Here is a 13,914-nt window from a genome sequence, read left to right as displayed (position 1 = left end):
CCTTCCACGCCCTGGTGGTAATGAGGTCCACCAGGGGGTCGGCAGGAGGGGACACCCAAGAGGTAGACGGGCCCGCTTCAAATGCCTCCAAGAACACTGACTCGTCCGGGGAAGACTTGGGGGCAGACCACCCCCCCCGATGCAAAGCATTTCCATGATGTCTCCAAATGAGACATCCTCAGGGGGTGATCTTGGGGAGCCTTCCCCTTCCTCCAAGTCCGTGTCTTCCATGAGAGACTCGGGGGAGTCTATGTGCCTCCTTTTGCACGTATGCTTGCGGGGGGCATCTTCCAGGTGGCTGTCAGAGGACTCCTCGCAAACAGTGACCTGTTCCAAAGGAACAACTTGGGGCAAAGGAGCGGGCTGTCCCAAAGGCCGGATGGTGGAAGCCTGGTCCAGTGCAGATGGAGCGCTGGACGGAGCCGAAGCAAGTGCCGGGGGTCCGGAAACCCTCAACAGGGTCCTCTCCACTACATCAAAAGCCGAGGGGGAGCCGACCTCGACCAAAGGATCCGACAATCGGCTCCCCCTGGGATCTGAGGAGTGGATCGGAGCGGCCAGCACTCGGATCCGAGGGACAGTGCGCTCTGACACAGACGGCGCCGAAGGCACTGATCCCCGGATCCGGCTCGGATCCAGGCTCCGAGTTGGATCCGAAGCACTCGAGGGCAGGGTCGGATCCGGTACCGAGTACTATCGGCCGACCCACCCCGGCTCGAAGCTGCTCGGCTCAAGTGCTCCGAACCCGGGTAGCGGGTCGGAGAAGGAGCTATCGGTTTAAAGAAAGGGGTCGAGCTCCCCCCCCAGAGGGGGGGAGGCAAGAGCACTCCGATCTGCATCTGGGCCTGGATGAACCTTCTCATCATCCGGTCCAGATCAGCGTCCGATAAACTATACGTCGATCTCGACGAGGCTACCGAGGTAGGCCTTGAGTGCCTCCTGGATAGCCTCGACGGAGATCGGGTCTCCTCCTCCTCAGGTCCCGGTGAAAAGCACACAGGTGACCGGAGCTGAGGAGGGGGAGAACCAGCAGATAAGGAGGCCGGAGGAGAAGCCCGCTTGGCAGGCGGGGCCGACACAGAGGTCTCAGCCCGCCGCTTATGGTGCTTCTCCCTCCGGTCCTTCTTTCTAGCTTCCCTCTCCTCCGAACCACTACAGGGAGGTTGAGTCCCAGGAGGAGGAGGGGGAGCCAGAGAGGAGGGAACCGTAGACATGGTACCCCCCGAAGGAGCGGAGGTCAGAGCCGAGTCCGGGGGCAAAAGTCCCGCCAGGACCAGCTTAGACCTCCGCTCCTTCAATGCCCTGGGGTTGAACCCTGCACAAATGGAACATCCAGAAGTGAGGTGTTCAACCCCAAGGCATCGAACGCACCGAGTGTGGCCATCAGCAGGGGAAAGCTTATGGCCACACTCGGAGCACTTCGAAAAAATGGCCTTAGGTTGTTCTGACATCCTAAGAGCCTAGAAATTACTTAAACTAATGTTAAAAAAGTAAAAGTAAACTAGACAGACACACAGGCCCAAACACACACTACGCTACCAGCGAGGGGAGGGAAACTAACTACAAAATATTAAAACAACTAAATAAGTTTAACTACCAAAAGGGAAACCTAAACTTTCACACAAACTGTCAAAAAAAATATTAAATTTTAGCACTAGAATAACTAGAAAATCCACTTAGCTGTAGAGCTCAAGAAAACCAATCTGGTCACCAGTGCAGCAAACTAGATCTGAGGTCATGTAGGGAGAGCAGGGCATTATGGGTGAGGGGAGGAGCTGAGAGCTCGGATCCATAGCTGGAAAACCATGCCGGTTCGGATCCGATATCGGATCCATAACCCACAGGTTGCAGACAAATGAATCTCCTACTTCAGATCAGATAGTATTTAAAAGATTACAAGTATTAAGGTATAAAAAAATATCAAATTTTACAAGCCTGAGCCAGCGAAGACAATCCCGACGCTTCAAGCAGCAAACGAGATCTGGGGAACAGCCTCTAAGCACCATGGGATAGGTCTTAGCCTCGAACCAGTAGAAGTTCTCAAGCTTTGGTATACGGCCGAGTCTGAGCAGAGTTTTAGCTCCGAACCCAACCAGCAAGAATGAAGGCAAGATAGGACAACATAACATGTATTTGTTTAAGGGTGTGCACACTTATGCAACTAACGTATTGTACATTTTTTATTTTTTATTGTATTCAGGATTACTTAGGACTGAAGAGATATTTCCCAAGCAGTCAAAGCTACCCTGCAAAAGGGATATGACTTGAGTTCTAGCCTTGCAAATGCATCTCATCACTGCTGTGCTACCTGATGTCACCTGTAAGACCCCTTTTCTCCAGATAGGCTTGAAGACCTTTAAAACTTGGACAAGGGTCATTACTACTTTTAGATGGATGTGCTTCCGTTTTTCTTCTTTGTACATGACTACATACTTCCAGCACCTTGAGGTACTTCGTGTAGGCTCCTTAAGCCAAGCCTGAGGCATCTGTGGTAGTGGTTTGTTGGGGGGGGGTGAGATAATGTTTGATGGATACAAGGTTCTGTCTGACCTGGTTGGACCACTACTCAACTTCTGTGCCTATGAGGTTCATGGCAGCTGCAAGACAATTGTTAACTTTTTTTGACATTGGTTAGAGCAAGAAAAAAGAATCCCTAATGGTGTACTTCGCTATAGAAGACTTCAGGTTTGAAACTCGAAAAACAAAAATTTAAGGTAGCGGCTGACTGGCACTTGCGAACTGCTTCTTCTTCGGGCTTCTGCACGGCAAGGAAAGCTGATGTAATGGTGTTGGCTGCATGTTTCATACCCCTGATGACCTGATGTCATGGAAGAGGCGACAGCATCTGACGCAGAAATCTCAAGACTCTGGTATTCAGGCCGACTGAGGGCTACCTGCAGGCAGATAACCCAAGTGTGATGACTACAACAGTGAAACACGAAGAACATCTTCTGTGCCTATGAGGTGCATGGCAGCCAAGGAAACATCTTCTAGAGGGACTGGCAATACTGACTCCAAGTGTTTCTCAGATACCATTGGCCAAAGGTACCATTAAAATAGTGGAATTCATGAAACTCAGTGCTCTTAAGAATTCCTTGGTCAAGCCTATGGTCTCCCGGGGCCAGGGCACATACGAACTGTGAAAGTGTTCAACCTTTTCCTGACAGAGAAAGGCTTTCTGTATAATCCTTGGAAGGGGTGTGGCATGAGTTGTGAAAAATGAGAATATAACAGCCTTTGAAGGCAATCCATAGTGAACTGCAATGCTCTCTACATCTCATGTGACTGCTTGAATCAACTATTCATCCAGCTACACACAAACCTGAATGCCTTGGTTCTGCAGTAAGTAATAACTGGAGCCAGGCACTTTGTAAGTGTTCTGTCTGCAGCAAATAATCCAGTGGACAAAGAGGGAGACTGAAAGACATACCCCAACACAAATCTGAGAAGAATCTGTGGACCCTGTAAAATGGGGGTATGGAGGCAGGCACCTTCACAGTCCAAGGTAGTTTGTGGAAACAGGAACAGTAAGAGCAAGAGAAACAGACACTTTGAACTTTGGGATCTTTAGAGGCGTATTAAAGCCTTGAGAGGTCTAAGATGAGTGACTATGGGCCCTCTTCTGGCAACAGGAAGAAACTTAAATGGAACCTCTGGCTCTGATACTATTACATTACTGGTTATTTTACACCCAGCTGAAGCTCCTGAAGCTCCTGAAATAACCAGTAACATTTTGTACAGGGGGTATTATGCCTGAAAATTTTGGACATTTAAGAAAATGTCTGTACCTCTGGGAGATAATCTGTAGTACCCACTTGTCTCCTGAGATACATCACAGCTTCTCATAACTAAGCTAGCCTTATTGCTGTTCTGCAGCTGAGGGTGGGACAGGCTGAACAGAGTTGGGGGAAAGGGGGAGCTGTTGATAGTCATGGATGTTCCCTTTTGGGGGATTTGACTGTTGAAGCCACTCGGGTTTCCCTTTCTGGTTTCCGGGACACTTCCTGTTGCATTGTCAAATTCTTCCATTTGCCTGTTTATCCTTACCTCGCTACTTTAATCAATCAGAAAATAAGCACTGAGGATTCTCAAGTTGAGAGACTGCACCCCAAAGGCTTCTCTGAGCTTGAATCGCAAAAGCGATACTAACTTAAAAAATAACACACACAAAAACTGAATTCCAGCTAACAACTCAATCTAGACGAACAAGCTTCCAAGTCGATTTAAGGGAATAAACCCAGTCCTCGTTCTACGATCTCATATTTTCCTATTTCAATAGTTGAATAAAACCACTAAAGTGGCCTACCTATGTTGAACGTTCAAAAATAAAGCTTTTGAAAACCAAAGGGAAAATTTCAGTGGTTTTATTCAACTTTTGAAATAGGAAAATATGAAATCTTAGATCAAGTACTGGGTTTATTCTCTTACCTTGACTTGGAAGCTTGTCTGGCTAAATTGAGTTCGTCAGCTGGAATTCAATGTGTGTGTGTGTTATTTTTTAAGTTAGTACCTCACTACTTATAAAGGAGCCCTGGCATAGAAGTCTCTCTCCTATCCTAGCATGGAGGAGTGAAACAGTTGATTCACTGGCAGCAGTCTTCCATTTCACTACTCATTTCCTTTTAGTCCTTCCTTCCTTCTGAGAGCTCAAAAGCAGGAGCCCTAAAGAGCAAGTCCTTATTAAGTGAAGCACTGAACAGCTGTACTTTTCTATCCTCTGAAAGGGCTATAAGGCTTGCCAGGCATGATTTCTAATGACAAAGCAGTTGCACTGGATGTTTCTTTGCACACTGTCTGCAATAATGACAGCGTCATAGCTGAAGTGATGTCCAACAAAAACACAATTTTCCAAGTCAGAAATTTCAGGGATGCAGAAGCAGCAGGTTCAAATGGAGATTGTATATGGTTTTCCAAGAAAATATTCAGATCCAATTTTGGACCAGCTAACTTCCCATTAAGTTTCAAGTGTAACATGCATTGGAAAAATGTGAGTTTTCTAACTATCATGCTCTGTGCCTAAACAAAACACATACTGGTTATGTTAATTCTTACAGGGGAATTTGCCTTTTAAATGCACATTTCTTTTCTCTCAGAGCGAGCAATACCCCATGGTTATAAATGGTCATTTCAACCCCATAAATCAATATGAATTTTACAAGAAAAAATACCAAGATTTTCTCAAAGTAATTATTCTTGCACAAATATGGAATAGTTTGACAATGCTGGGCTATTGTTGACAAACTTGTGGCAAGAAAAAAACTACAAATTATGTAGGCAAATGGTCGCTTTAGCCAGGGAATTTGCTGATGTCCCTAGGAGAGCAGCAGTCTGCTTGGCTTGGAGGGAGAAGGATGCTACAATCTGGATATCAGACGAGACGTCCAGCCTTTTGCAGCAAAAGTCCCAGTGGCAAGCATTAATGACATTGTGACCTACAGAAGGACATATTAAAGATTACTTCAAAACCATTATTTCATAAATGTTTACCTTCCCTGTCACGAATTAGAATACTTCTACCACATCTCCAAAGAAACCAGATAAAATAAAATGTATACTTACTAGCTGCATTACTATCAAACCAAACACCATCCTCTCTGTCCATTTTGAGCTGGGCTTGCAGTTTCGAGCAGAAGTCTGATGTGGTCTGCAAAAACACTACTGGTAGCTTACGAGTGCTGCACCATTCACATTTAGTAAGCATGGAAGTGTCTATTCTAATACTGCAAGACTCACTAACTGACCCTGCAAAATAAACACATTATGAGAGTGCATTCAATAAAATACAGATTAATTACTACACCAAAGTGGGGAAAAAAATTCATAACTCAGTCGCTCTTTTATAATTATAGACTGCAAAACCTCACGTACACTAAAAGTTTTTCAAAACTGGCATGTAAACTACAATGCAAATGTTTCACAAAAATATATTAACTCACCAAAATGTTTAGTTGCACAGAGTAGCAAACCAGACATTCATGAGCATCTCAGAGTGTACAACACATATCCAGCTACAACAAGGCCATTTAAGAGCATGATTGTGCTAAACATGGCAAACTAGTTCATAACAAGGGAAAGCAGGCCCTCCCCCTCTTCTCCAAGTTTCCAAGATGGCCAACAGAAACCACAAATAAATCAAAGCTTTGCAATAACTCACCATAGTCAGTTTACCTGAAAGAGAATTTGCCTTGACATACCTTTTCTGAGGGACATTTCTTCTTCACTAATCAGAATCCAACATCTTTTTAAGCAAAATCAAGCAACTAGAGATATATCTGCAGCACTACAGACACATGACGTAATACAATGCACCAGTTACATAAGACTGAGTTCTCCACAATCCAACATTTCATTCTAATCCACCAATAATCACCATCTCACAAAGCAACAGATAATGCAGATTTAATATTACATAGCCATCTCTACTGGAATAGAGGGGGTAAAGTCCCCGGTATAACTCAGACCACCCAAATTCAACTAACAGCTCCACCATATGCTGCAGCTGGCACAATAGGGGAGAAAGACTTAGCTAATTCAACTCGACTCTCATTGTGGAAAAAGGGTAGGGGCCATGTGCCTGGCCACACAATCTGTAGCACACTGGTGGATCACACAGAGGCACTGTCTATAAATGGACAGGGTCATATGCAGAGAGTAATGTATATACATCATGACATGCAATGCTTCAGGAACTGCACATGAAATGCTAGGCTTTAACTTCAAAACCCCAGTTCCTAGCAGTGGAATGATGGCTTCCACTTCTGGAGCACTTGATTGTCATCTACAGAAATGAACAGGCAGTACATCTACCCAGGGCTTGGTGAGGAGGGGAGTAGCCCGCCCCCCCCCCCCCACCAAGGAAAAATGACACTACATCATTAGAAAAGTAATAAAGTAGGACAAACTGCCCAACTTAAAGGGGAGCAAGAATGCAGCAGAGCTGGTAAAAAAACACTTATGCACATGGGAATGGAAGGAAGGTGATCCTGGCCTAGAAGAACGGCGCTCTCATAAATCAAGACAGTTAGAATGTAAACAAATTATTATACCAAACAAAGAGGAATCCTACCATGGGTCCTTGAATGGGATAAATTAAAGGCTTGTAGAGGCACAGCGCCCCGACACCTGAATGTCTGACTACCCAAGTTGTGACATAGATAAATATGTTAAATTAATTCAGAGACGGTGGACATGCAATGGAAATTCCACACCTCCACACACAGAGGTCCCTGTCAATAAAGAATGGATATTCTTCAGAGACTACATGCTGCCTAATTTTAAATTAAATCTACAGCTGTAAGTTTTTTTTTCATTTTTTAAATCAAGAAAATCAGTATTTATGCTTACAACTAATGCAGACGTCAAGATTAACTAGTACAAAGGAATTTACAGCTGCTAAATTTAAGATTTTTTCTAGATCTCCATTCTGCTCTCTGCACAAGGAGCAAGTCTAAAGAAGTGACCGACTGTTTCTCTGAACAAACTACTACTACTAATTTATTTGTTGTGGATTCTACATCTAAGCAAAGCTGCATTTCCCAACAAGTGAGTACTGGCACTATCTTACAAATATTTTACCATCTGCTAGACAATCTTCTACTGCTGCTTCTTTTTCAAAGCAGTGCATACGGATGCTACAAATGGCAACTATCTTACAAAAATGATATCAGGTATGACCACTCTAATTTAGGCTTGCAAAACAGAAATTTCACCTTGGAAAACGAAAACATAAAAGACTGGCAACATTACCAAAATAAAGTACACTCATTTTGATATATTACATGCTGTCAATTGACATCTTTAATGTAAAAACACTTGTCACATCTGTAAAGTTAGAAATTTCACACAACAACAAAAAAAAATCAAATAAATATGAGAACCAAGCGGTGCCCTGCACAAATTACTTGTCAGTAATTCATGCGGTACTTGTGTGTGCCACAATATCTGGAGCAATTTCTGATAATTACTTTCTGCACAAGTTTTCTATTATAATTCACCAAAAAACAGCATATAAAGAAGGAGCAACAATCATCCAAAAATATACATTTATACAGCAACAGATGTATAATCATGATCCTTCACCCCACCCAAATAAACCAACATACATGAAAATGATTAAAGGAGCCAAGGTATTGGGAGCAAATAGCTAGATAGGGAAAGGTAACAGAATGGAAAGAGGCCAAGAAGTTATTTGGACTGCAGGTTAGAGATTGCCCTCCCTATCAAGAATTGATATCAGGGTATAGTCAAACAGAAAGAAACATGGGGTCCTAAATGAAAGACTAGCACTGGTAGAGTTTTTAGCAGAATCTGCTATTAAAAATGGAATAATTAGCATAGCATATAAAATATTGAATTTTAACTGTAAGAATCAATCAGAGGAGGGTAGAAAGGATTTGGAAGAGACGCTGTATAAGTAATTGACAAAGAAACAATGGGGGTATATATCTCTCCCAAATATGCAACAAAATCTAGAAGATACAGAATTTTTGCTTGGAAATATTTACATAGATTTTTTTTTATGCCTCAAGTAGACTCTGGATAATTTTTCCTCAGGTAGACAGCAAATGCTGGAGGTGCGACGGGGAAGAAAGAAAAAATTTGTAAGATATTTGCTGGGTGTGCGGTGGGTTGGTGGACTTTAAGGATTCCCTGCAGGATGCGCCATCGGAGATGCTGGGTGGGCGGACTGGTATGACGAGGGAGATGTTTTTTTTTCTGAGCTATGATACAAAAGTGGAATTGCCTAGGCATAGTAAGGTCTTGTTGTGTCTAATTGTGGTGGCTGCCAAAAAAGCAATTGCTAGAAAATGGAAATCAAAATCTAAATCAACTATATTAGAAGCAGAGAATATAGTAATGGTGTAAAACAACTGGAATTGAGATTTTTAGAAAAGTGTAAGAGCAAACTACATAGGAAAAAAATGGAAATTGTAGGAACAATACATACAGAGGAGTAATGAGGTTTGAAAGAAGGTAGGACTTAAATAAGCTATGTAATGTTTGACTGAAAATTATTAGGTAGATTATAAGTAATGCACAATGTTTGCATCTGCACAAGTTAGTATGGCTTGCGATGTAAAATGCAACTAGAATTGTGTCGGTGTGGTTTGTTTTCATTTATGTAAATGTAGGATTATGTCATAAGTGATGGCTTAATAAAGTTTCTTGTTTAAAAAAAGGGACAGGGATTGAATAATTTATGTAATGTTGCTTAGGTTATATGACATATAACAATATATGTGAAGTATAATGTTTGTTAATGTTAAAACAGTTTGATTACTTTCGTATAAATGTAAATTTGCCAGTGTCACATGATAATTCAATAAAGGTGTTAAAAAACATATAAGAAAATTATTAGCAAAGAAGAGCAAACATTTATCCTCTTACATATGTTCTGAAGACCTCCCCTTATGCCAAACTAAAGCCATCTCCAAAGTCACCTGTTTGAGGTGTTCCCAGCCAACCTGTATCTGGTAATACTCTCTAACGTTAACTGTTTGTTAACCTTGCCTGTACTTTCTCTCAAATCCTGTGTACACAAAACTTTCTAATAGGTCCTAATATTATTTTTCCCAGTGTCACTATAGTTTCAGTGTGGCCCACCCTCCTTTACTTAATTTAACTCCTAACCCATTCCCTTAACATTAACATCACTACTACTGAAAGCTTTGTGCCTTCACCGTCTCTACTTAAGCCAAGTTTACAGAATTTCTAGACACTTTCTTAACAAAAGTATCTTCCCACGTTTGAAAAACCTCACTCCAGAAATGGTACATTTCCTTATAGCCTCAAAACATATATATGTATCCCCTTTTCACCACAGCTTCAGCATGCAGTTGTCTCCATATCCCTTCTATTAAAAAATGGAAGGGTATCTCCATACCCTTTCTATAAAAAAAAAAAAAAATTAAATGGGATCATATTTATATCCAAAGCATATGGCAAACCAAGATCATTGGTAAAGTTTTTTAGTTTAGCGGGTATTTTAATAAAATATACCCATACTTCTCTATATAATTTGAATTTCTTGGCCCCCACTATCTAGCTTTCAGTTTCCCAACTCCTTACCATATTTATGTTTTAGAACTATTTTGTGAACTGCGCTGCAGGTCACTTTTCCCAACTGCATCTCCCATTCAGGACAATGGCACCATCTATCTTCTCTTCTTTTTGCCCCCATCAAAAACAGTGCATCTACTGTATCCAGCCAATCTTTTACATCATGTTTTAAACTCTTCATATTGCAACATGCCCCTATGCAACACCATTCCTCAAATCGGATTACATCTTCCTCAAGCCCTCGCATCAGGTTTCCAATTACTCACAAGTTTCTCCTGACAATGTTTCCAGTAAATTGTCTGCCCCTAAATACTAATTATGAATTACTCCAAAGCCCTACTCTCAATATAACCAAAAACAGATTTTATAGAGCCTTGTAACTTTATAAAGGCCTCCCCCCAAGCTGTAAAAAAAACACTTCTTACTAAAAAAATAATCACTGGAAAAAGCTAGAGCTGCTGTGGCAAAAGTGTATAAACTAAAATCAGGCATTCCCCATCTCTTAGATAAACAAACCCTTCATTTGGCAATCTTCCAATTCCAGTTTTCCATTCCATACAAATTTATCACACATACTTTGTATTTTCACCAACTTATTTTCATCAAGATTTAAGGGGAGATGTTGGCTAGTATACAAATGAGTGGCAATATCATCATTTATATTAAATTCTACCTGTCAAAGAGAGAATTTTAAATGTTCATTTAATCAGCAACTACGAAAAAAATATACAAATCCTGATAATTATTGTCAACCAGGGCTTAACCTGTCTCCACCACCATCAGACCCAAGTACATTGCCTTAGATCTCCTGGGAATTGTGTACAATCATCCATGAACAGTCTACAAAATTACCATTCACAGAGAATATGAGACAAGAAATGGCCTATCTGCTGAGCCATAACCTCCACTGCCAGAATGAATAATATAGGAGTCAAGGAAAGTGCAGTTGTGTACACTTACCATAAATGTAGATGTTCAAGTGTATTCACTGTTGCAGTCATCACATTTGGATTATCTGCCTGCAGGTAGCCCTCAGTTGGCCCGAATACTAGAGACTTAGTATTTCTGTGTTGGTTGCTCTCGCTTCAGGACTGACGTCGGGTCGTCTGGGGTATAAAAACAGGCAGCCAACGTCATTACATCAGTTTTTCTTGCCCCAAATGTCAGGAGCCCCCAAAAAGGGAGCTAAGTTATGGTGGAATAAACAACACCAGTAAAAAAGAAATACCAATAGCCCTGTAAGGGGTGAGTAAGAGAATCAGAGAAGGAGAGAGAGAGAGAGAGAGAGAGACAAGGCAGCTGAAGGGTGGGAAACCAGGACTGCTACAGTGAATACACTCAAACATCTACATTTATGGTAAGTGTACACAACTGTACTATGTTCTTTGTGTAGAGAGATACTTTTTTACCCCATCTGTCTAAAGCTTGGGAGTCCCTGAAGAAAGGGGTGGGATTCTTAGCTGTAACTGCTTTTATTCCTTTAGGCCCTTGGGAGATGACCTCCGTGTCATCAGTAGGATTTTTGAAAATAAATTTGAGAGTCAGGGACTCTATAGTACCTGTCTGGTTTCCTAGGAGCAGGGGGTAAAATATCAGGAGCTAGACTGGATTCCATAAAGACGTCATCCACAACATCCAGAACAGGAGGGATAGCTAAGGGTGTTGTGCTGGGGTAAATCTAAAAATTCCCCAAGTCTCTTTTTTGACTGAGGATAATCCTGGCATTCCCAGAGGAAATGTTCTCTCAAAGTATGTAGGGTTTCACCAATAGAAAAATCCTCTGGAGGGGAGGCAGAAGGAATGGATTCTCTGCATCTGAATCCTCAAAGGCAGATAAAGGCATGTCTTCATATTCAGAAACCTCAGAGTTGTTGGACTTCTGGATAGTTGAAGCTGCTGGGGACAGGTCTCTTTTTCTCTCTTAGCAGGGGAAGGCTGGCTTCCCCTAATCAGCATGATCAGGTCTTCTGCCATTTTAAGCATTTGAGATTGTGGCAAGGAAGCAGGCGCTTGAGTTTGGGTCGTCTTTTTTTAGGCGTAGCTCGTACTCGTGGCCTTAGAAACTTGGTAGCTTTAGAAAGAACTGAAGACATAAAAGAAGTCATTGGTTTGTGTCGAATATCGGGAATGTGAAGAACTTCCTCGGAAGCCAGTGCCTGCACAGCATCTCTGGACCCATCCAAGGTAGAGACATCCACAGGTTCCGTAGTCAAAGAAGAGTCTCGCGGCATACCGGACTCCGAACGGGTCTTGGTAGCAGCCTGCAAATCCATTTAAGTGGGCATCAGGGGCAGCAAACGCACCTCACTGAGTACTGACGAATTGGCGACTAACTTAACGGAAGCGTCGTTGGCAGTCTTGGACCTGTGCAGTCTGTCTTTATCCTTACAATTTTTCGGAAGATTGATAGACGGATGGCATACCGAAGCCATTCGGAATACTGAGATAGAGAACGAAAGTATTTAGCTACAATAAGGGCCCGAGGACAGAATCGTTTGGGCGTTGAACAAAGAACAAAACCGACAGTGAGATACATCATGGTCTGGGCCTAAACAGGTGACACAGTAAGAATGGAAATCTCGGTGTGGTATTTGCTTTCCACAGGTGACACAATTGTTAACTTTTTCTTGCATCAGACAGAGCAAGAAAAAGGACCTCCAATGGGGTACTTAGCTTTAGAAGACTTCAGGATGATTCAATTCAGAAACAAAAACTCGTAGCAGCCAACCGGCACTCGTGCAAACTGCTTCTGCTTCGGGCTCCTCTGCAAGAAAGACTGATGTAATGGTGTCGGCTGCCTGTTTTGATACCCCTGACGTCAGTCCTGAAGCGACAGCAACCGACGCAGAAATACTATCCCTCTGGTATTCGGGCCGACTGAGGGCTACCTTGCAGGCAGATAATCCAAGTGTGATGACTGCAACAGTGAAACACGAAGATTACCACCTCTGCCTAGTGCCACTTCTGCTCTCTATATCCAGGGTTAGTTGCCCATTTAACAATAACTGCACTTGTGCCTTCTAATACAATGCAGAGATCCAGTCCTCGAAGCTACTATTTAACCATATTCCTTACAACACTGATAAGAATTGCTTTGCTGTTTTTGATATTCAGTAGATTATGTGATCTTTGCCATTTGTGGTGTTCAGATGTTTCCTCATGTATGTTCTCTCTTTTTTGCTATCTATACACATACCCACATACTAAACAACATTTAACACAGCCACATACTTCCAAAAGTACAGTTGTGTACACTTAACATAAATGTAGATGTTTGAGTGTATTCACTGTTGCAGTCATTACATTTGGGTAATCTGCTGGCAGGTTGCCCTCAGTCGGCCTGATTAACAAAGTCTTGGGACCTGTGTAGGTTGTGGTCCCTTCTTCCATGATGTCAGGTCGTCAGGGGTATAAAACATGCAGCCGACGCCATTACATTAGTTTTTCTTGCCCCAGATGTCAAGTGCCCCCCAAATGGGGAGCAAATAAAATAAAAAAAACACACAAATATACCTCCAACGAAAAGCAAATACAACAAAAAGGCTTTTAAGCATAGTAAAAGAAGGGAGAGGTATAGTCAGAAGAAAACAAGGGGCTGGAGGGACGGTAACCAGGACTGCAACAGTGAATACACTCTAACATCTACAATTTATGGTAAGTGTACACAACTGTACTATGTTCTTCGTGTTTCACTGTTGCAGTCATTACATTTGGGTAGATTCCCAAAGCTATGGTTGGGAGGAGGAATTTATACAGCATTAGAACCAGCTAGATGGCCCTGCAAGACAGCAGTGGCAAAGCCAGCTCTGGATTTAGAGAAAATTGGTAAGTGATAATGCTTGGTGAAAGTATGTA

The 13,914-nt window shown here is 42.3% G+C and overlaps 1 protein-coding gene across 2 annotated transcripts in view; it reads right to left on the bottom strand.

The window, feature by feature from the left end:
• Positions 1-13,914, bottom strand: part of SENP6 (SUMO specific peptidase 6) — a gene marked incomplete in the record, with an annotated part of 3,063,818 nt that overhangs the window by 1,291,118 nt on the left and 1,758,786 nt on the right. For both annotated transcript variants that reach the window (XM_044070093.1, XM_044070102.1), the window contains 1 exon segment: positions 5,560-5,742. In XM_044070093.1, the coding sequence (XP_043926028.1) occupies positions 5,560-5,742 (183 nt within the window).

Source organism: Protopterus annectens, chromosome 1.part0, assembly GCF_019279795.1.
Source record: "Protopterus annectens isolate FY-2018-M chromosome 1.part0, PAN1.0, whole genome shotgun sequence".
Classification (NCBI taxonomy): Eukaryota; Metazoa; Chordata; order Ceratodontiformes; family Protopteridae; genus Protopterus; species Protopterus annectens.
The sequence above is the reverse complement of the archived record's forward strand: the minus strand, read 5'-3'. Positions and strand labels throughout refer to the sequence as shown.